The sequence below is a fragment of the Condylostylus longicornis genome, unplaced genomic scaffold, assembly GCF_029603195.1.
Source record: "Condylostylus longicornis isolate FDR11 unplaced genomic scaffold, ASM2960319v2 ptg000141l, whole genome shotgun sequence".
NCBI classification, from domain to species: Eukaryota; Metazoa; Arthropoda; class Insecta; order Diptera; family Dolichopodidae; genus Condylostylus; species Condylostylus longicornis.
In genome coordinates this window covers 88,808-112,725 of record NW_026578109.1, presented here as the reverse complement: position 1 = coordinate 112,725, position 23,918 = coordinate 88,808, and the positions used below count along the sequence as shown (strand labels likewise).

General features: G+C 29.2%; 2 protein-coding genes across 2 annotated transcripts; both read right to left on the bottom strand.

Annotated features, from left to right (window-relative positions):
* Positions 1-2,386: 2,386 nt before the first annotated feature.
* LOC129615647 (putative uncharacterized protein DDB_G0286901) lies at positions 2,387-5,600 on the bottom strand. The gene is made up of 4 exons (XM_055530964.1): positions 5,471-5,600; positions 5,321-5,425; positions 5,155-5,278; positions 2,387-2,966 (listed from the first exon to the last, which is right to left on the bottom strand). The coding sequence occupies exons 1-4, from the start codon at positions 5,598-5,600 to the stop codon at positions 2,387-2,389; spliced, it is 939 nt and encodes a 312-aa protein (XP_055386939.1).
* Positions 5,601-18,038: 12,438 nt separating this feature from the next.
* On the bottom strand, positions 18,039-21,252 carry LOC129615646 (putative uncharacterized protein DDB_G0286901). Its single transcript, XM_055530961.1, has 3 exons — positions 21,123-21,252; positions 20,807-20,930; positions 18,039-18,618 (listed from the first exon to the last, which is right to left on the bottom strand). The coding sequence occupies exons 1-3, from the start codon at positions 21,250-21,252 to the stop codon at positions 18,039-18,041; spliced, it is 834 nt and encodes a 277-aa protein (XP_055386936.1).
* Positions 21,253-23,918: the final 2,666 nt, after the last annotated feature.

Here is a 23,918-nt window from a genome sequence, read left to right as displayed (position 1 = left end):
TTATCTATTATTGTTAGAAAACTCGATTTAATTATGACATATGTCTCTACATGTATAATTTCATTTATACCCGACGGTGTTTCAGTTTTCTTAAATTTTTGTTTTATTGGTCTCCTGTCGTATTTTACCTGTTTGCAAATATCACACTGATTGATGACTATCTGTACTAACTCTAGTAACCTTGGGTAATAAATTTTTATTTTTATATTATTATATGTCTCCTGTATAGCTGAATGTACACTTCCCTAACACGATAATAAGATATTTGTTTTGTTGATTCGACTTCTGTTTCTACTTCTTGAGCTTTATAGGAACATTTCGTAAATTTTAAATGATTATTATTACTATACATTTCTCTTAATTTTTCCTGTACTATATGATATTGTGTGTCCGACAGTTCAGAATAAATACCTACTCTACCTTTACCTATATTTCTTCTAAACATTTCACCTTAATTATTAAAATTATACTCTTCAATGTATATTATTTTTCTACCTAAAATTGTTTCTGTTTCTTTTATTTTGTTATTCGTAATTATTATTTGAGTCCTATATTTGTTTACTATTTCTTCTTTTATCCCTATATAATCTCCTAACTCTTCTTCTGCTGAATGTACCGCTGCCATTGTAACGTCATCTGCATCTTCTTTAATATTAAAATTTTCTAAACTTTCTTCTAATTTATCATTATTATTTTCTTTATCATCATTAATTTCTACTCTACTTAAAAAATCTGGAACTTTGTTTTCTTTTCCTTTAAGATAAACTATTTCGAATTGATATTCTCCCAATTTCAATAACCATCGTTGCTGTCTCGGTGACATATCTTTTCCTTTGTACTTGGCGTGTAGATACTTTATTGGTTGATGATCTGTTAAGATTTTGAATTTCTTTCCGTAAAGATATGGCCTAAAGTAGTTCACTGACCACATTATTGCCAAAAATTCCTTATCCGTAGCGGAATAATTTTTCTCATGGTTATTTAATGTTCGTGATGCAGAGAAAACTGGATGTCCCTCTTGAGACAGAACTGCACCCATGGCATAGTTTGACGCATCCGTCGTTAAAGTAAAAGATATCTCATAATCCGGATATCTAAGTATCGGATGACTTGTTATTAAACTCTTCAATTTCTCAAACGCCTCTACATAATTTGGATCTCTTACGTTTATTTTTGTTTCCTTTTTCAAATATTTTGTCATAGGTTGAGCGACCTTGGCATAATCCCTAACAAATTTTCCAGAGGCCCAAAAAGGCCCAAGGCCCAAAAAGCTTTAAAGTTGTTTCGTTGTTTTTGGTATGTTTACTTGTTCTATAACTTTGATTTTTTCTGGGTTTGGTTTAATTCCCTCTTTTGTCAATATATGACCTAAAAATTCCGTTTCTTTTTTCATAAAGTTTCACTTATCTATCTGTACTTTCAATCCTTTTTCTTTAAAAATTTTAAAAATTGCTGTAGTAGCTCTTACATGTTCTTCTAAAGAAGTACTAAAAATTAATACGTCATCTAAATATACAACACTGTTACTATTTATATGGTCTCTAAGTACGTCATTAATTAATCTCTGAAATGTTGCTGGGGCATTTTTCAACCCAAAAGGCATTCTATTATATTCATATAAGCCGTATGGTGTTACGAATGCAGTTTTCTTTTTATCTTCTTCCCTTATTAAGATTTGGTGATACCCTTTAGCTAAATCTAAAGTGGTAAAATACTGAGCTTTTCCTAACTTATCAAGGATTGAGTCTATATTAGGCAATGGATACTTATCGTCAATAGTTATTTCGTTTAGTTTTCTATAATCTATACAAATCCTGAATTTTTTCACTCCCGAATTATCGCTTTTCTTTGGAACTTATTAAAGGACTAGAATATTTGGAGTTACTTTTTCTAATTATTCCTTGCGATTCCATTTCCCTGATCTGTCGCCTTACTTCTTCATCATGTTGTGGAGGATACCTGTATAATTTCGCGTTTACTGGTTGATCCGTAATCATTATAATTTCATGTTTGACCTCAGGTGTGCTGATAAGCCTATCTCCCTCCTTAAAAAATATGTCCTCAAATTTTTTCACTACTTTTTTAACTTCTACCAGTTCTTCTCTATTTAAATGGTCTAATTTTAGATGGTCTACTATGTTTATGTCAACTATTTCTAAAGTACATATTTGATCAGCTAAATATGGAATATTTAACAATTTTATTTTTTTATTATTCATAATTATTTATCCCTGCTCTAAATTTATTTTAGCGTTCAAATTCGTCAGTAAGTCATTTCCTATTATAAAGTGATAATTTCTATTGGGAAGATTTGTTTTCTTCCACCTAGTCATTGCACCTACTGGAAAACCAAATTGTTCTGGAGTTGGCGTATGTACTTCCCTATTTATTGAATCTTTTCCATTGTGGAATAATGGACCGGAGCTATTTCTACTTCCTTAAAACGTAATACTCTATTGTCTATTATACAAAATGTTGACCCCGTATCAACTAATGCTAGATATTTTAATTTATTAATAGTAATCTGTATCATAGTTAGATGTTCCGGGGCTAGTTTGTAAAAAACATGATTCGATTGAACATCCTCTCTAACACTATTTCTCTGAATATTGTCTACTTCCATAGCTTCATCTTGTCTGCTATGGCTCCGTCGATACTGACCTGAATTACTATTTCTATTATTATTATTTGCACTATTTCTGTTCATATTATATTGGCCTGAATTATTAAAATTATTCCTACTATTATTGTACTGGCCTGAATTATTAGTACTATTTCTATTAATGTTATTTTGATTAAAAGTACTATTATAATTCCTATTATTATATTGTTCTGACTGACCTGTGTTATTTCTATTCCAATTACTAATATTTTGGCGAAAACTATGCCTTCTAAAATTTCCTGAATCGAAATTATTATTGTTTGTACTGATATTATGGTTTCTAACATCAAAATTATTCACATTTCTAAAAGTTGTGTTTTTATGATAATTGTTGGAGCTAGAAAAACTATGACTCCGGTTAACATTTGTTTCTTTTTTATTTCTTTTATCTTTATATTTATTAAAATTTTGTTTGTATTTAAATTCATCTCTTATACAGCTATCTTCATAAGGTCTCGGCCTCATGATTGTTATAATTTTCCCTAAATCTCTTTCGAAATATATTTTATCTAATAAGACTCCTTGAGTCAATATTTTTATAATATAAATATTTAGTTTAGTGTTTTTGTTTTTATTATAATGGTGTCTCCGTTTTCCACTGTTAATTTATTATACACTTTACTATTTTATTTTAATTTATTTATTGGAGTTAATGAAAAGTTATTTTTTATTTTTCTAATATTAAAAGCTTATTATTTTTAGATAAAATTATATCTTTTTTCACTATTTTCCAATAATTGTTCGTACCGTAGACTGCGCCAATTTTATAATTTGTTTCTTTTAAATTATTCTTTTAAATATGGTTTACGTGTAAAATTTACGTTTGCCAGGCGAGATTTTTACCAATGATACAAAACACACAACTTCCGATTACGGTTCTCTTATTACAAGGCTTAAGCAGATAATGCGCAACTTAATTCCGACCGCCCCGGGGAGCCTGTGAACATATTTTCGTGACTGTGTTTAGGTCCATATAAAGTCGTGGGTAGATTTAGAAAACATTTCGTATTCGACATGAATTGTAAAAAAAACTTCATTTTCAATCAATAGACTTAAGCCTGCATACACGGTTTTGTCAAACAATTTGAAGCCTAAACACTCAATAACTAAAACACGTCGTGTAGCATTCAATTAACCTTGATATTTCTTTATTTTATCTTACATTCCGAAAAACATTCAAAATATTTTTTTTAACATTTAAGATATATATAAATATAATTTTGTAAAAAGCTAATAATTCGGGCGATTAAGTTACTATATGCAATAACTCAACCCGAGATTTACTTAATTTTTTATATATATTGATAATAATTTTTTACATTAAATTTTAAACTAATCATATATAATATTAGTTTTTATCTTTAAATTATTTTTAAATCTTGCAAAATCTCGGTGAAGGGTGATATTGTTATTTTGAGTGCTTCAAAAATTTTGCTGTGCTCTTTTTTCATATTTTATGAGCAGGTAAACAAGAGCAATCTATTTATAAAATGTCCCTGCATGTGTATGTATGACCTATCTTAATTCTAAACGGAAAGAATATTACATAAAGAACAAAAATTTTAAAAAACCTGTTATTTTACAGTCGGAATTTTTGAGTCATTTGGTAAAATACCATTTATTTCAAAAATAAAAAAATATTCAAATCCGGTCATAAAAATATATGATTGTTTTTTCCAAACATTTTAAATATTTTTTTTTCTTAGGTAATTGATATAAATGATAGTAAGTTTTTAATATTTTTTCAAATAAAAATAGAGGTAAAATTTTGAAGTTTATATAAAATTTGTATTTAAAAAATAATATTTGATTGTGTTTTAGATATTATTTTCTAATTCCCTTTTTCAAATTTTTTCTTTACTATGTATTTATATCAATATTCAATAATTATCTTTCATTAATTATATTTTCAACTTGACACCAAAGTTACTTCCCATATCTTGATTTAACTTACCCTATGAGAAAAAAAAGCTGTTCACTTAAAAATAATGAAGTGCTTTCAGTAACATATAAAACGTTGAAGGCGAGGAATGTGCTTGTTGTTTTTCCGCTTTTTTTTAAATTTTAAAATAATTATCAATGAAAATATTAATATATTTTTTTGATTTTTCAAATATATTTTCTAAATTTTACCTGCTTTATAATAAGTGTAAATTTATTTTAATATTTCTTCTCAAAAAATAGCCACTTCGATTTAAAAAAGCCCATATCAAATAAGGTCGTGCTTTCAAGTTTCTCTCTGAGCATTGGGACTTGTTAGATATAAAGACATTACTTCATTTAATGCATATACTGCACCAAACTTTGAAAATTTATCTATTATTGTTAGAAAACTCGATTTAATTATGACATATGTCTCTACATGTATAATTTCATTTATACCCGACGGTGTTTCAGTTTTCTTAAATTTTTGTTTTATTGGTCTCCTGTCGTATTTTACCTGTTTGCAAATATCACACTGATTGATGACTATCTGTACTAACTCTAGTAACCTTGGGTAATAAATTTTTATTTTTATATTATTATATGTCTCCTGTATAGCTGAATGTACACTTTCCCTAACATGATAATAAGATATTTGTTTTGTTGATTCGACTTCTGTTTCTACTTCTTGAGCTTTATAGGAGCATTTCGTAAATTTTAAATGATTATTATTACTATACATTTCTCTTAATTTTTCCTGTACTATATGATATTGTGTGTCCGACAGTTCAGAATAAATACCTACTCTACCTTTACCTATATTTCTTCTAAACATTTCACCTTAATTATTAAAATTATACTCTTCAATGTATATTATTTTTCTACCTAAAATTGTTTCTGTTTCTTTTATTTTGTTATTCGTAATTATTATTTGAGTCCTATATTTGTTTACTATTTCTTCTTTTATCCCTATATAATCTCCTAACTCTTCTTCTGCTGAATGTACCGCTGCCATTGTAACGTCATCTGCATCTTCTTTAATATTAAAATTTTCTAAACTTTCTTCTAATTTATCATTATTATTTTCTTTATCATCATTAATTTCTACTCTACTTAAAAAATCTGGAACTTTGTTTTCTTTTCCTTTAAGATAAACTATTTCGAATTGATATTCTCCCAATTTCAATAACCATCGTTGCTATCTCGGTGACATATCTTTTCCTTTGTACTTGGCGTGTAGATACTTTATTGGTTGATGATCTGTTAAGATTTTGAATTTCTTTCCGTAAAGATATGGCCTAAAGTAGTTCACTGACCACATTATTGCCAAAAATTCCTTATCCGTAGCGGAATAATTTTTCTCATGGTTATTTAATGTTCGTGATGCAGAGAAAACTGGATGTCCCTCTTGAGACAGAACTGCACCCATGGCATAGTTTGACGCATCCGTCGTTAAAGTAAAAGATATCTCATAATCCGGATATCTAAGTATCGGATGACTTGTTATTAAACTCTTCAATTTCTCAAACGCCTCTACATAATTTGGATCTCTTACGTTTATTTTTGTTTCCTTTTTCAAATATTTTTGTTTCCTTTTTCAAATAAGATCTTGTTACTTAAGTTTTTTATTACTATATTAGAAATTCCGTTTGCTCCAAATGATGTTTTATTTTGAGGTTTTTTGTTATATTTTTGATCTTTTTTAAATTTGTGAAGTAGCTATTTGTGTCATTTGGCTGAGAAGCCTTATTATTTTCATTAAAGTTGGTGAGAGTGTATGTATTACTTGTTTCGTTGCGATTTGTAAATTCACTAATTCTGTTTTTTGCTCTTATATGAAAACTGTCATTAAGCACAGTAGTTTTATGTGTGTTCTCAATGCATGAACTAAGTATATTGTATATGCCTTTCTGGTTTTTTATAATATATGTATTTGTTATCATTAGTTTTTTTTATCATAGTATGGTCGATGCCGTTAGCTGTTACAATTGCACAAGAATCCACATGTAAATTATTTATGTTTGAAAAGTTTTTTGGTTTGAATATTTTATTTGTTTCTGGGAAGATGTTAGAGTTTTTTGGTGATATTTTGCTAAGTCTATTTTGCCAATATTTATTCGTTTCGTTTTTTAATTGTTCTTTTATCAAAATATTAACATTAATTGAAAGACTTTTTAGGAGCTGAACTTGTTGTGGCGAGAAATTTTTATTTCTTTTTCTAATTTTGTGTATGTCATTCATCAAACTACCTTTTTTCTTTAACAGTTTCTTTAGAGTCGTGGAATAAAATTTCGCGCCATTATTTCGAATTTCCATTTCTGGGACCACTTCATCTACTGTTTTTATAATTATACTATATATTTTTTCTAAGTGGTATTCAATATTTTCTCTACTAAGATTAATATTGTCAAATATTTTGTTGTTTCATTTGAAATTGTAGCTCAAAATTTTGATCTAATTTTTTTCAATTTGCAAATTTAAATTATTTCCATTATAAAGTTATTGTTACCTGGCAATTCTCTAAAGAGTGTATCATTATTTGTTAAAGAAAATTCGATTTTAATGGCATTGTCGTCGCTATCATAAGGTATTGTTACCAATTTGTTAATTCGCTAAATATAAGGTCAATGTATGCGTCAGACCTTGTAGATGTAGGTCCAACTGTATTGTGCAATTGTAACCTGTACGGAACGCACTTGTTCTTAAGCCAATTATTTAATTGTATTCCTCTAGAACCATTGTACAAATTGCACCAATTACGGTGTTTGGCATTGAAATCACCACTTACTATAAAAAAATTATTTTCTTTGCAAGATTTAATGTAATTCATAGATAAAATTGCACGAATTTTGGTTTGGTGCATAGATTGAAATTATACATATAACTTTTTATTCCCTCTCAATTCCAAAAATAGTGCACATGGTTCAATACATGTGAACTCGCCAAAAATTTCTCTGCTAATTGCTTTGTATTCAAAGTTTTTTTTATACATATGGCAACTCCATCTCCATTATTATGACATCGATCTCGTCTAATCATCTCATAATTATCAAAAATAACATTATTATTTTGTTTTAACTTTGCCTCGCTTACAAATAAAAAGTCAGGTTCATTATTATTGAGGAAGTGGATAAGAGAAGGTCTTTTGTTGTTGGAGATAAGAGAATTGACATTGATTGATATCAAATTGTAAACATTGTTTAGGTTAGTCATATTGTTGGTTAGACGTCATTCCAAGCATATAAAAAAATTGATCTGTACTGTGTTTTTTTAGTATGTTTTCAATATTATTAAATTTTGTATGAATATCTAAACTGCCTGGTGTAAAGGTGTAGTTATCAATACCAGCTTCTTGAAGTAAATTTCGTGTTTTCTTAAACTCTTCAATATTATATGTGCATACAGTATCATGTGTATCATTGTGCTCCTTAACCAGAAAGTTTGTCATATTTAATTTATTTTTAATTAGATTTTTTAATTTATTGATTTCAGTGCTGAATAAATTTATAGGGGGCAAAAAATTTTTTTCAATGGTTTTCCCGAAACATAATTCTTTTTTTTTTTTATTGGTATGAAAAGAAAACTTCCTTTTATTCGGAATAAAACACTTTTTTTACTTTTTTGCTAATATATTTCGTGCGCTACATACGCACTTTATCAAAGCTGATTTTCTTCTCAGCTTTGAAGAATAAAAGGAAGTTTTCTTTTCCGGTTAGTTAAAGTTTTATTTTATTCCGAATAAAAGGAAGTTTTCTTTTCATACCAATAAGAAAAAAAAAGATTTGTAGGGGGCATTTTTTTTGTATTTTGTTTCCTTCTGTCTCATGATACCACGTGAGGTGAAATACTTGTTTCGTGTTGAGTTGTTTTTTTGTTTTCTTTGTTGCTTTTAAAAAGTTTTTTTAGATTGTACGGGTCTAATTCATTGATTATAATATTATCAATAATATCCGCATCAGTCATATCATCTTCTGTGTTGGTTAAATCCATTAGTGGTGAAAAGTAATTTTCATTTTCATTAGAATTTTTCTGTGATGTAGATGGCAAAAACTTTTTTAATAATTCTTTTAGCTCCTCCCTTTCTTTTTTAAGTTTAAGTAATTCTTTTTTCAAGTTATCATCTTTTGCATTTATTTTGCGTTTTTTTGATATAACACTATCGTCAATTAGATTACAGAGCTTTTCGCTGATTGTAACTTTTAGCATTGCTTTGTGTTTTTCTTTTTTTGACGGCATGATTGCTCGAATGATGCAATCAATACCTGTACACCTGGTCAATATTAATGTTCTTCGTTTTTTTACGAGAAGAGGAGCTCTATATTCTGACCTTTATTTTGGTATAACAAAATGTGGGAAAAATTTTAGAAATAACATGTCTATAAGGTGAAAATTGAGCTCAAAACCTTAGATTATTAACTAAAACAGAGAACTTTTCAAACAAAAACAAATATCTTTAAGCTTTATTACGCAGCATTAAAATTTACAAAAATTAAAAGCGTTTAATGACCTAAAGGAAGTTCTCTCATCATCCGACCTTCTAATATTTTCCGACTTCATAATTTCCCGACAAAACATTCAGTTTGACAACAGAGGCTTCAAACCAACCAATAGGAGTTTTGATGATGAAATTTTGTCTCAAGGGTATATAGGATGAGACATACACATAACATACATTTCCTACTCACTCAAGAAGACAGAGGAACACTGCGCAACCAACGAAAGGGAAATGCTGGCGATCGAATGGTCCCTAGATAAATTACGCAACTATCTTTACGACGCGAAAAAAATTAAGAACCTCACAGACCACCAACCATTAAGGTTTACACTAAGTAACTGAAATAACAACGCTAAACTAAAACGTTGGAAGGCCCGCCTCGAAGAATACAATTATGAAATAGTTTACAAGCCTGGCTGTACCAATAAGGTGGTGAATGCATTATCTAGATTAAAAACAGAGGTTAACATCCTAAGCAATGAAGACGCAAGAAGTTCCTGAACGGACACTGTAGAAAAGAACGAACCTCAGGACTCTTCATCGACGGATACCCCTCATAGTGCCGAAGAAGACAGCTCAGATTTGATACCTCATTGCGAAGGGCTTATAAACTCATTTAGAAATCAAATAATAATTAGCGTAGGAAACGAAACCATAGCTCATGAAGAACCGCATCCGAATTTCAACAGACACTACGTTAGCTTCACAACAATCACCAAACCCGAACTGATTAGGACATTGAAGGAAAATTATCACCATTTGTGACCAATATAATCAAAATTCCAGAGATCTATCTATATACAAATGTGGAAAGAAGCATACCGAAAATGATAGTTATGGACAACGAGCCAAGTCTTACCACTTCAATCATCAAAGACTATCTAAGAACCTTGGGAATCGAGATATACTTGATTAAAACTCAAAAAAGTGAAGTAAATGGGGCCATAAAAAGAGTACATTCAACCATCGAGGAAATGGCAAGGTGTTTGAAACAAGAATATAGAGAACTATCTTTGAAAGAAATCATAAACATGGTAGTCGACAGATATAACACCTCAATACATTCTCTTACTATGAAAAAACCAGCGGATATCTTTTTTTAGAAAAACACAACGTTTCAACTACCAAAAGCTACACGACTTCCAAAGAAAAGTGCATGAGGATATTATAGCCGCAATTCAAGCAAATCAAAAAAAAAATAGACAGGGGAACGAGCAAAAGACAACAAACACCCGAAGTATGTTTTTCTGGAGAAATCATTTACGTAGCCAATAAGAACAAACGAGTTTTCAAAAAAGAGCAAGTTGCAAGAAATAATAGAGTTACCATTATCACCGAAGCGGGGAAAAGAATTTAAAAAATTCACATAAAAAGTTCACCCGCAACCACCTAACCAAATTTTTTCTTTTCAGCTTTTGACTCTGGTTATGGGCACTAACAAAGGTCCTGCAAATTTATAAATACAAATCACCGATAGCAACCATAAAGGAAGAAATAGCGCAAAGTCTAGATGGGGGCTACAAACTGATTCACAAAATAGACCTCAACATGTACGAAGAAGTATTGGAAAGAACCAGACAAGAAATTAAATCACTCAAGGATAGAGACCGCTCCAAGACACAACTAAATTTTCAAGTTAAAGAAATTGTAAACCTAATACAGGAACTAACTCAACATCAAAGATACAAACGCTGAATCAACTGGATCGGAAGCGCAAGGGAAATGGATAACAGGAAATCCGGACGCCTTCGATTGGGATCAAGTACTACAAAGTCAAAATAAAATTACTAAGTAACTGAAATAACAACGCTAAACTAAAACGTTAGAAGGCCCGCCTCGAAGAATGTAGTTATGAAATAGTTCCTCAACAGACACTGTAGAAAAGAACGAACCTCAGGACTCTTCATCGACGGATACAGCTCATAGTGCCGAAGAAGACAGCTCAGATTTGATACCTCATTGCGAATGGCTTATAAACTCATTTAGAAATCAAATAATAATTAGAGTAGGAAACGAAACTATAGCTCATGAAGAACCGCATCCGAATTTCGACAGACACTACGTTAGCTTCACAACAATCACCAAACCCGAACTGATTAGGACATTGAAGGAAAATTATCACCATTTGTGACCAATGTAATCAAAATTCCAGAGATCTATATACAAATGTGGAAAGAAGTATACCGAAAATGATAGTTATGGACAACGAGCCAAGTTTTAACAGTCCAATCATCAAAGACTATCTAAGAACCTTAGGAATCGAGATATACTTGACTAAAACTCAAAAAAGTGAAGTAAATGGGGCCATAAAAAGAGTACATTCAACCATCGAGGAATTGGCAAGGTGTTTGAAACAAGAATATAGAGAACTTTCTTTGAAATAAATCATAAACATGGTAGTCGACAGATATTACAACTCAATACATTCTCTTACTATGAAAAAACCAGCGGATATCTTTTTTTAGAAAAACACCACGTTTCAACTACTAAAAGCTACACGACTTCCAAAGAAAAGTGCATGAGGATATTATAGCCGCAATTCAAGCAAATCAAAAAAAAATAGGCTGGGGAACAAGCAAAAGACAAACACCCAAAGTATATTTTCCTGGAGAAATCATTTACGTAGCCAATAAACAAATCAAAGATAAGAACAAACCAGTTTTCAAAAAAGAGCAAGTTGCAAGAAATAATAGAGTTACCATTATCACCGAATCGGGGAAAAGAATTTACAAAATTCACATAAAACGTTCACCCGCAACCACCTAACCAAATTTTTTCTTTTCAGCTTTTGACTCTGGTTATGAGCACTAACAAAAGTCATGCAAATTTATAAATACGAATCACCGATAGCAACCATAAAGGAAGGAATAGCGCAAAGTCTAGATGGAGATTACAAACTGATTCACAAAATAGACCTTAACATGTACGAAGAAGTATTGGAAAGAACCAGACAAGAAAATAAATCATTCAAGGATAGAGACCGCTTCAAGACACAACTAAATTTTCAAGTTGAAGAAATTGAAAACCTAATGCAGGAACTAACTCAACATCAAAGATACAAACGCTCAATCAACTGAATCGGAAGCGCAGGGCAATGGATCGCAGGAAATCCGGACGCCTTCGATTGGGATCAAGTACTACAAAGTCAAGACAAAGTTATACAAAACAATAACGGACAATACAGAATAAACTCAATCCTGATAAATACCACAAAAGGAATCTTTCAAGAATACAATAAAACCACATTTCGTAACAAAAAAGAAATTCTCTAATTTCTTGTTGAAAGTGATAATCTACCCTATTCCAATATTATAAAATTAGTCGAACATGCAACAACATCAGTAGTAAAAAAAAACTTAACAATGCTTTGTATCGTGTCAATACCAAAAACAGGTACTATGGAGTACAACTAAATCAAGATAAGAGCACCTATAAAAAATAACAGGCAATCGTCTCTAAGTCACTCTGAACTATTAATAAATCACGATAAAATATTCGGCATCATTAATCAATGTCACAAATATCAGAATATCACCATTTGTCAGAAAAACCTCGAGTTTTTACACGAGCTGAATTTAAACAAAATTAAATTCACTAATAAACTACTAATTGAAAAATCAAACTAAATCTCGAGTATCTACACGAGCTGAATTTAAACAAAACCAGGGAACTAAAAACTCTCTTTACAAACAACGTAGTGAATACAGCAACAGATGTGACAGTACTCCTGGTAATAATTGGATTACTAGCCATCTTTCTGAGAAGACATAACCACAGAAAACTAATCATTACACGGGGTAACTTAATTGATGAAAATCTAGCCAACTTCAACAAAATCTTCAATTAGTAAATTTAAACATATAATTCACGAGCCGTGAATTTTTTAAGGAGAGAAGAGTAGATATCGCTCTAATAGAATTTCCTTGTTAGAAAAAACTGAAAAAATAAAAAAAAGGGGAAAATTTGATTTTTCCTAAAGTTTGATTGATTGGTATTCCGAAAGTAGACAAAATACATAATCAAGTAAGGTGTTTATTTTAAGCCCTTTACTAGACCTTTCAGAAACTGTTTGTTTGAAATCCCTGTATCTCGAAAACCCTTGAGATTTCGCACCTACTCCGGAACCAAAGTTTTACCCGTTTTCGACCCTCTAATGATATATGTTGTTGTATACCTTTCTGAATCACCCTGTATATACATATATATACGTATATTTTTAAATACTATAAAAATTTGCATACGTGCATAGACATAATATTGAATTACTTTATACTCGTAATATCATATTGATCATAAGAATTTAATAGTCATAAATTTACTCATAAACATTAATAAATTTATGTGTACCATTAATTACTTTCACATTTCTTATTGTAAATGTTGAAAGTGCAGTGACGTTACACCATTTTTATTGATAAGTTCGCTGGTGATATATTGAAATTGTCAATTATAGAATTTTATTTTAAATTCAAATTTCCTTTATTATTCAACTTTATTTTAATTCAAATAGCATTAAATTGTTTTTTTTTGTGCGAAGATTTTGTTTTTAAACTTTCAAATTTTAAATTTAATATTTCTTTTTACTTTAATTTATATTAACTAATCGCAATAATAGATTTTTTTTCTTTCTCCTAAATTAATTTCGTGTTTTTGTTTTTAATTTTTGAAATTTAAATTTTTTCTGCTATGCCTCTTAACAAAAAGTTTAAGTTTCTGAAAAATCTTCATTGAATACAACGTTTAGTCCGTTTGTAGAATCAAAAAACAGAAACTTAGAATTGGTTCGATTCAAGTTGCCAGCTTTTTGGGCTGTCAATCCGGCAACTTGGTTTATCCAAGCGAAGGTTCAATTTCATGTGTATAGAATTTCGAAAGAAATTCTATACACATGAAATTGAGTTAAATGAAGTATTGTTTAACGGTTGCGTTCCTTCCTCCGGGAACTTTAGAGTCAGTTATTGATATTTTAAGTGCCCCTCCTGAATTCGAGCCTTACGAAGACCTTAAACAGGCCCTCATTAACAGACATTCCATGCCCGAAATTGGGCGTTTACACTTTTAGATAAAGAATTTATATCAATAAAACAGCTCGCGGGCGGTTCTTTTAATGAGAGCATTATAAAGAACTTATGGCTTCGTCGTTTGCCCCAAAATATCTATGTAACTTTGATTGCTGTGGGTGAAAAGTCACTAGGAGAACTCACTAATTTGCCGGATTGAATTAACGAGGCTTCCCAGGATTCAAATATCGCTGGCACATCGAGGTCCACGAATGCAAATAGTGTTAGGCATTCGGACCAGGATTAAATTCTATTGTACGAAAAAGAAAGAAAGGTAGGAGGAAAGAAAAAATTAAAAAAAATTTCAAATTCATATTTCAGTATGGTTTCAAATGTTAATGAGGAAGGATGTATGATTTTTTATGCACATTTTGTATTTCCCAATAAGGTAAGTTGAGTAGTGTCGGCTAACAAAAATGTTATTAAAAGTAATATAGGTTGACACATTTCAGCAATTTGAATTATCTCATTTCGGTTATTTATACGTTACTTATAAAATTGTTTCAAATAATTTCAGTTAGTTTTTAAGTTATTAAAAATAATTATGTATGTATCTACTTCCAATAAATTTTTTTTTAAATAATTATTTTAAAACTATTTCGAACATGTTATATTGAGTGCTTCAAAAATTTTGCTGTGCCCTTTTTTCATATTTTATGAGCAGGTAAACAAGAGCAATCTATTTATAAAATGTCCCTGCATGTGTATGTATGACCTATCTTAATTCTAAACCAAAAGAATATTACATAAAGAACAAAAATTTTAAAAAACCTGTTATTTTACAGTCGGAATTTTTGAGTCATTTGGTAAAATACCATTTATTTCAAAAATAAAAAAATATTCAAATCCGGTCATAAAAATATATGATTGTTTTTTCCAAACATTTTAAATATTTTTTTTTCTTAGGTAATTGATATAAATGATAGTAAGTTTTTAATATTTTTTCAAATAAAAATAGAGGTAAAATTTTGAAGTTTATATAAAATTTGTATTTAAAAAATAATATTTGATTGTGTTTTAGATATTATTTTCTAATTCCCTTTTTCAAATTTTTTCTTTACTATGTATTTATATCAATATTCAATAATTATCTTTCATTAATTATATTTTCAACTTGACACCAAAGTTACTTCCCATATCTTGATTTAACTTACCCTATGAGAAAAAAAAGCTGTTCACTTAAAAATAATGAAGTGCTTTCAGTTACATATAAAACGTTGAAGGCGAGGAATGTGCTTGTTGTTTTTCCGCTTTTTTTTAAATTTTAAAATAATTATCAATGAAAATATTAATATATTTTTTTGATTTTTCAAATATATTTTCTAAATTTTACCTGCTTTATAATAAGTGTAAATTTATTTTAATATTTCTTCTCAAAAAATAGCCACTTCGATTTAAAAAAACCCATATCAAATAAGGTCGTGCTTTCAAGTTTCTCTCTGAGCATTGGGACTTGTTAGATATAAAGACATTACTTCATTTAATGCATATACTGCACCAAACTTTGAAAATTTATCTATTATTGTTAGAAAACTCGATTTAATTATGACATATGTCTCTACATGTATAATTTCATTTATACCCGACGGTGTTTCAGTTTTCTTAAATTTTTGTTTTATTGGTCTCCTGTCGTATTTTACCTGTTTGCAAATATCACACTGATTGATGACTATCTGTACTAACTCTAGTAACCTTGGGTAATAAATTTTTATTTTTATATTATTATATGTCTCCTGTATAGCTGAATGTACACTTCCCTAACATGATAATAAGATATTTGTTTTGTTGATTCGACTTCTGTTTCTACTTCTTGAGCTTTATAGGAACATTTCGTAAATTTTAAATGATTATTATTACTATACATTTCTCTTAATTTTTCCTGTACTATATGATATTGTGTGTCCGACAGTTCAGAATAAATACCTACTCTACCTTTACCTATATTTCTTCTAAACATTTCACCTTAATTATTAAAATTATACTCTTCAATGTATATTATTTTTCTACCTAAAATTGTTTCTGTTTCTTTTATTTTGTTATTCGTAATTATTATTTGAGTCCTATATTTGTTTACTATTTCTTCTTTTATCCCTATATAATCTCCTAACTCTTCTTCTGCTGAATGTACCGCTGCCATTGTAACGTCATCTGCATCTTCTTTAATATTAAAATTTTCTAAACTTTCTTCTAATTTATCATTATTATTTTCTTTATCATCATTAATTTCTACTCTACTTAAAAAATCTGGAACTTTGTTTTCTTTTCCTTTAAGATAAACTATTTCGAATTGATATTCTCCCAATTTCAATAACCATCGTTGCTGTCTCGGTGACATATCTTTTCCTTTGTACTTGGCGTGTAGATACTTTATTGGTTGATGATCTGTTAAGATTTTGAATTTCTTTCCGTAAAGATATGGCCTAAAGTAGTTCACTGACCACATTATTGCCAAAAATTCCTTATCCGTAGCGGAATAATTTTTCTCATGGTTATTTAATGTTCGTGATGCAGAGAAAACTGGATGTCCCTCTTGAGACAGAACTGCACCCATGGCATAGTTTGACGCATCCGTCGTTAAAGTAAAAGATATCTCATAATCCGGATATCTAAGTATCGGATGACTTGTTATTAAACTCTTCAATTTCTCAAACGCCTCTACATAATTTGGATCTCTTACGTTTATTTTTGTTTCCTTTTTCAAATATTTTGTCATAGGTTGAGCGACCTTGGCATAATCCCTAACAAATTTTCCAGAGGCCCAAAAAGGCCCAAGGCCCAAAAAGCTTTAAAGTTGTTTCGTTGTTTTTGGTATGTTTACTTGTTCTATAACTTTGATTTTTTCTGGGTTTGGTTTAATTCCCTCTTTTGTCAATATATGACCTAAAAATTCCGTTTCTTTTTTCATAAAGTTTCACTTATCTATCTGTACTTTCAATCCTTTTTCTTTAAAAATTTTAAAAATTGCTGTAGTAGCTCTTACATGTTCTTCTAAAGAAGTACTAAAAATTAATACGTCATCTAAATATACAACACTGTTACTATTTATATGGTCTCTAAGTACGTCATTAATTAATCTCTGAAATGTTGCTGGGGCATTTTTCAACCCAAAAGGCATTCTATTATATTCATATAAGCCGTATGGTGTTACGAATGCAGTTTTCTTTTTATCTTCTTCCCTTATTAAGATTTGGTGATACCCTTTAGCTAAATCTAAAGTGGTAAAATACTGAGCTTTTCCTAACTTATCAAGGATTGAGTCTATATTAGGCAATGGATACTTATCGTCAATAGTTATTTCGTTTAGTTTTCTATAATCTATACAAATCCTGAATTTTTTCACTCCCGAATTATCGCTTTTCTTTGGAACTTATTAAAGGACTAGAATATTTGGAGTTACTTTTTCTAATTATTCCTTGCGATTCCATTTCCCTGATCTGTCGCCTTACTTCTTCATCATGTTGTGGAGGATACCTGTATAATTTCGCGTTTACTGGTTGATCCGTAATCATTATAATTTCATGTTTGACCTCAGGTGTGCTGATAAGCCTATCTCCCTCCTTAAAAAATATGTCCTCAAATTTTTTCACTACTTTTTTAACTTCTACCAGTTCTTCTCTATTTAAATGGTCTAATTTTAGATGGTCTACTATGTTTATGTCAACTATTTCTAAAGTACATATTTGATCAGCTAAATATGGAATATTTAACAATTTTATTTTTTTATTATTCATAATTATTTATCCCTGCTCTAAATTTATTTTAGCGTTCAAATTCGTCAGTAAGTCATTTCCTATTATAAAGTGATAATTTCTATGGGGAAGATTTGTTTTCTTCCACCTAGTCATTGCACCTACTGGAAAACCAAATTGTTCTGGAGTTGGCGTATGTACTTCCCTATTTATTGAATCTTTTCCATTGTGGAATAATGGACCGGAGCTATTTCTACTTCCTTAAAACGTAATACTCTATTGTCTATTATACAAAATGTTGACCCCGTATCAACTAATGCTAGATATTTTAATTTATTAATAGTAATCTGTATCATAGTTAGATGTTCCGGGGCTAGTTTGTAAAAAACATGATTCGATTGAACATCCTCTCTAACACTATTTCTCTGAATATTGTCTACTTCCATAGCTTCATCTTGTCTGCTATGGCTCCGTCGATACTGACCTGAATTACTATTTCTATTATTATTATTTGCACTATTTCTGTTCATATTATATTGGCCTGAATTATTAAAATTATTCCTACTATTATTGTACTGGCCTGAATTATTAGTACTATTTCTATTAATGTTATTTTGATTAAAAGTACTATTATAATTCCTATTATTATATTGTTCTGACTGACCTGTGTTATTTCTATTCCAATTACTAATATTTTGGCGAAAACTATGCCTTCTAAAATTTCCTGAATCGAAATTATTATTGTTTGTACTGATATTATGGTTTCTAACATCAAAATTATTCACATTTCTAAAAGTTGTGTTTTTATGATAATTGTTGGAGCTAGAAAAACTATGACTCCGGTTAACATTTGTTTCTTTTTTATTTCTTTTATCTTTATATTTATTAAAATTTTGTTTGTATTTAAATTCATCTCTTATACAGCTATCTTCATAAGGTCTCGGCCTCATGATTGTTATAATTTTCCCTAAATCTCTTTCGAAATATATTTTATCTAATAAGACTCCTTGAGTCAATATTTTTATAATATAAATATTTAGTTTAGTGTTTTTGTTTTTATTATAATGGTGTCTCCGTTTTCCACTGTTAATTTATTATACACTTTACTATTTTATTTTAATTTATTTATTGGAGTTAATGAAAAGTTATTTTTTATTTTTCTAATATTAAAAGCTTATTATTTTTAGATAAAATTATATCTTTTTTCACTATTTTCCAATAATTGTTCGTACCGTAGACTGCGCCAATTTTATAATTTGTTTCTTTTAAATTATTCTTTTAAATATGGTTTACGTGTAAAATTTACGTTTGCCAGGCGAGATTTTTACCAATGATACAAAACACACAACTTCCGATTACGGATCTCTTATTACAAGGCTTAAGCAGATAATGCGCAACTTAATTCCGACCGCCCCGGGGAGCCTGTGAACATATTTTCGTGACTGTGTTTAGGTCCATATAAAGTCGTGGGTAGATTTAGAAAACATTTCGTATTCGACATGAATTGTAAAAAAAACTTCATTTTCAATCAATAGACTTAAGCCTGCATACACGGTTTTGTCAAACAATTTGAAGCCTAAACACTCAATAACTAAAACACGTCGTGTAGCATTCAATTAACCTTGATATTTCTTTATTTTATCTTACATTCCGAAAAACATTCAAAATATTTTTTTTAACATTTAAGATATATATAAATATAATTTTGTAAAAAGCTAATAATTCGGGCGATTAAGTTACTATATGCAATAACTCAACCCGAGATTTACTTAATTTTTTATATATATTGATAATAATTTTTTACATTAAATTTTAAACTAATCATATATAATATTAGTTTTTATCTTTAAATTATTTTTAAATCTTGCAAAATCTCGGTGAAGGGTGATATTGTTATTTTGAGTGCTTCAAAAATTTTGCTGTGCTCTTTTTTCATATTTTATGAGCAGGTAAACAAGAGCAATCTATTTATAAAATGTCCCTGCATGTGTATGTATGACCTATCTTAATTCTAAACGGAAAGAATATTACATAAAGAACAAAAATTTTAAAAAACCTGTTATTTTACAGTCGGAATTTTTGAGTCATTTGGTAAAATACCATTTATTTCAAAAATAAAAAAATATTCAAATCCGGTCATAAAAATATATGATTGTTTTTTCCAAACATTTTAAATATTTTTTTTTCTTAGGTAATTGATATAAATGATAGTAAGTTTTTAATATTTTTTCAAATAAAAATAGAGGTAAAATTTTGAAGTTTATATAAAATTTGTATTTAAAAAATAATATTTGATTGTGTTTTAGATATTATTTTCTAATTCCCTTTTTCAAATTTTTTCTTTACTATGTATTTATATCAATATTCAATAATTATCTTTCATTAATTATATTTTCAACTTGACACCAAAGTTACTTCCCATATCTTGATTTAACTTACCCTATGAGAACAAAAAGCTGTTCACTTAAAAATAATGAAGTGCTTTCAGTAACATATAAAACGTTGAAGGCGAGGAATGTGCTTGTTGTTTTTCCGCTTTTTTTTAAATTTTAAAATAATTATCAATGAAAATATTAATATATTTTTTTGATTTTTCAAATATATTTTCTAAATTTTACCTGCTTTATAATAAGTGTAAATTTATTTTAATATTTCTTCTCAAAAAATAGCCACTTCGATTTAAAAAAGCCCATATCAAATAAGGTCGTGCTTTCAAGTTTCTCTCTGAGCATTGGGACTTGTTAGATATAAAGACATTACTTCATTTAATGCATATACTGCACCAAACTTTGAAAATTTATCTATTATTGTTAGAAAACTCGATTTAATTATGACATATGTCTCTACATGTATAATTTCATTTATACCCGACGGTGTTTCAGTTTTCTTAAATTTTTGTTTTATTGGTCTCCTGTCGTATTTTACCTGTTTGCAAATATCACACTGATTGATGACTATCTGTACTAACTCTAGTAACCTTGGGTAATAAATTTTTATTTTTATATTATTATATGTCTCCTGTATAGCTGAATGTACACTTTCCCTAACATGATAATAAGATATTTGTTTTGTTGATTCGACTTCTGTTTCTACTTCTTGAGCTTTATAGGAGCATTTCGTAAATTTTAAATGATTATTATTACTATACATTTCTCTTAATTTTTCCTGTACTATATGATATTGTGTGTCCGACAGTTCAGAATAAATACCTACTCTACCTTTACCTATATTTCTTCTAAACATTTCACTTTAATTATTAAAATTATACTCTTCAATGTATATTATTTTTCTACCTAAAATTGTTTCTGTTTCTTTTATTTTGTTATTCGTAATTATTATTTGAGTCCTATATTTGTTTACTATTTCTTCTTTTATCCCTATATAATCTCCTAACTCTTCTTCTGCTGAATGTACCGCTGCCATTGTAACGTCATCTGCATCTTCTTTAATATTAAAATTTTCTAAACTTTCTTCTAATTTATCATTATTATTTTCTTTATCATCATTAATTTCTACTCTACTTAAAAAATCTGGAACTTTGTTTTCTTTTCCTTTAAGATAAACTATTTCGAATTGATATTCTCCCAATTTCAATAACCATCGTTGCTATCTCGGTGACATATCTTTTCCTTTGTACTTGGCGTGTAGATACTTTATTGGTTGATGATCTGTTAAGATTTTGAATTTCTTTCCGTAAAGATATGGCCTAAAGTAGTTCACTGACCACATTATTGCCAAAAATTCCTTATCCGTAGCGGAATAATTTTTCTCATGGTTATTTAATGTTCGTGATGCAGAGAAAACTGGATGTCCCTCTTGAGACAGAACTGCACCCATGGCATAGTTTGACGCATCCGTCGTTAAAGTAAAAGATATCTCATAATCCGGATATCTAAGTATCGGATGACTTGTTATTAAACTCTTCAATTTCTCAAACGCCTCTACATAATTTGGATCTCTTACGTTTATTTTTGTTTCCTTTTTCAAATATTTTGTCATAGGTTGAGCGACCTTGGCATAATCCCTAACAAATTTTCCAGAGGCCCAAAAAGGCCCAAGGCCCAAAAAGCTTTAAAGTTGTTTCGTCGTTTTTGGTATGTTTACTTGTTCTATAACTTTGATTTCTTCTGGTTTGGTTTAATTCCCTCTTTTGTCAATATATGACCTAAAAATTCCGTTTCTTTTTTCATAAAGTTTCACTTATCTATCTGTACTTTCAATCCTTTTTCTTTAAAAATTTTAAAAATTGCTGTAGTAGCTCTTACATGTTCTTCTAAAGAAGTACTAAAAATTAATACGTCATCTAAATATACAACACTGTTACTATTTATATGGTCTCTAAGTACGTCATTAATTAATCTCTGAAATGTTGCTGGGGCATTTTTCAACCCAAAAGGCATTCTATTATATTCATATAAGCCGTATGGTGTTACGAATGCAGTTTTCTTTTTATCTTCTTTCCTTATTAAGATTTGGTGATACCCTTTAGCTAAATCTAAAGTGGTAAAATACTGAGCTTTTCCTAACTTATCAAGGATTGAGTCTATATTAGGCAATGGATACTTATCGTCAATAGTTATTTCGTTTAGTTTTCTATAATCTATACAAATCCTGAATTTTTTCACTCCCGAATTATCGCTTTTCTTTGGAACTTATTAAAGGACTAGAATATTTGGAGTTACTTTTTCTAATTATTCCTTGCGATTCCATTTCCCTGATCTGTCGCCTTACTTCTTCATCATGTTGTGGAGGATACCTGTATAATTTCGCGTTTACTTGTTGATCCGTAATCATTATAATTTCATGTTTGACCTCAGGTGTGCTGGTAAGCCTATCTCCCTCCTTAAAAAATATGTCCTCAAATTTTTTCACTACTTTTTTAACTTCTACCAATTCTTCTCTATTTAAATGGTCTAATTTTAGATGGTCTACTATGTTTATGTCAACTATTTCTAAAGTACATATTTGATCAGCTAAATATGGAATATTTAACAATTTTATTTTTTTATTATTCATAATTATTTATCCCTGCTCTAAATTTATTTTAGCGTTCAAATTCGTCAGTAAGTCATTTCCTATTATAAAGTGATAATTTCTATTAGGAAGATTTGTTTTCTTCCACCTAGTCATTGCACCTACTGGAAAACCAAATTGTTCTGGAGTTGGCGTATGTACTTCCCTATTTATTGAATCTTTTCCATTGTGGAATAATGGACCGGAGCTATTTCTACTTCCTTAAAACGTAATACTCTATTGTCTATTATACAAAATGTTGACCCCGTATCAACTAATGCTAGATATTTTAATTTATTAATAGTAATCTGTATCATAGTTAGATGTTCCGAGGCTAGTTTGTAAAAAACATGATTCGATTGAACATCCTCTCTAACACTATTTCTCTGAATATTGTCTACTTCCATAGCTTCATCTTGTCTGCTATGGCTCCGTCGATACTGACCTGAATTACTATTTCTATTATTATTATTTGCACTATTTCTGTTCATATTATATTGGCCTGAATTATTAAAATTATTCCTACTATTATTGTACTGGCCTGAATTATTAGTACTATTTCTATTAATGTTATTTTGATTAAAAGTACTATTATAATTCCTATTATTATATTGTTCTGACTGACCTGTGTTATTTCTATTCCAATTACTAATATTTTGGCGAAAACTATGCCTTCTAAAATTTCCTGAATCGAAATTATTATTGTTTGTACTGATATTATGGTTTCTAACATCAAAATTATTCACATTTCTAAAAGTTGTGTTTTTATGATAATTGTTGGAGCTAGAAAAAATATGACTCCGGTTAACATTTGTTTCTTTTTTATTTCTTTCATCTTTATATTTATTAAAATTTTGTTTGTATTTAAATTCATCTCTTATACAGCTATCTTCATAAGGTCTCGGCCTCATGATTGTTATAATTTTCCCTAAATCTCTTTCGAAATATATTTTATCTAATAAGACTCCTTGAGTCAATATTTTTATAATATAAATATTTAGTTTAGTGTTTTTGTTTTTATTATAATGGTGTCTCCGTTTTCCACTGTTAATTTATTATACACTTTACTATTTTAT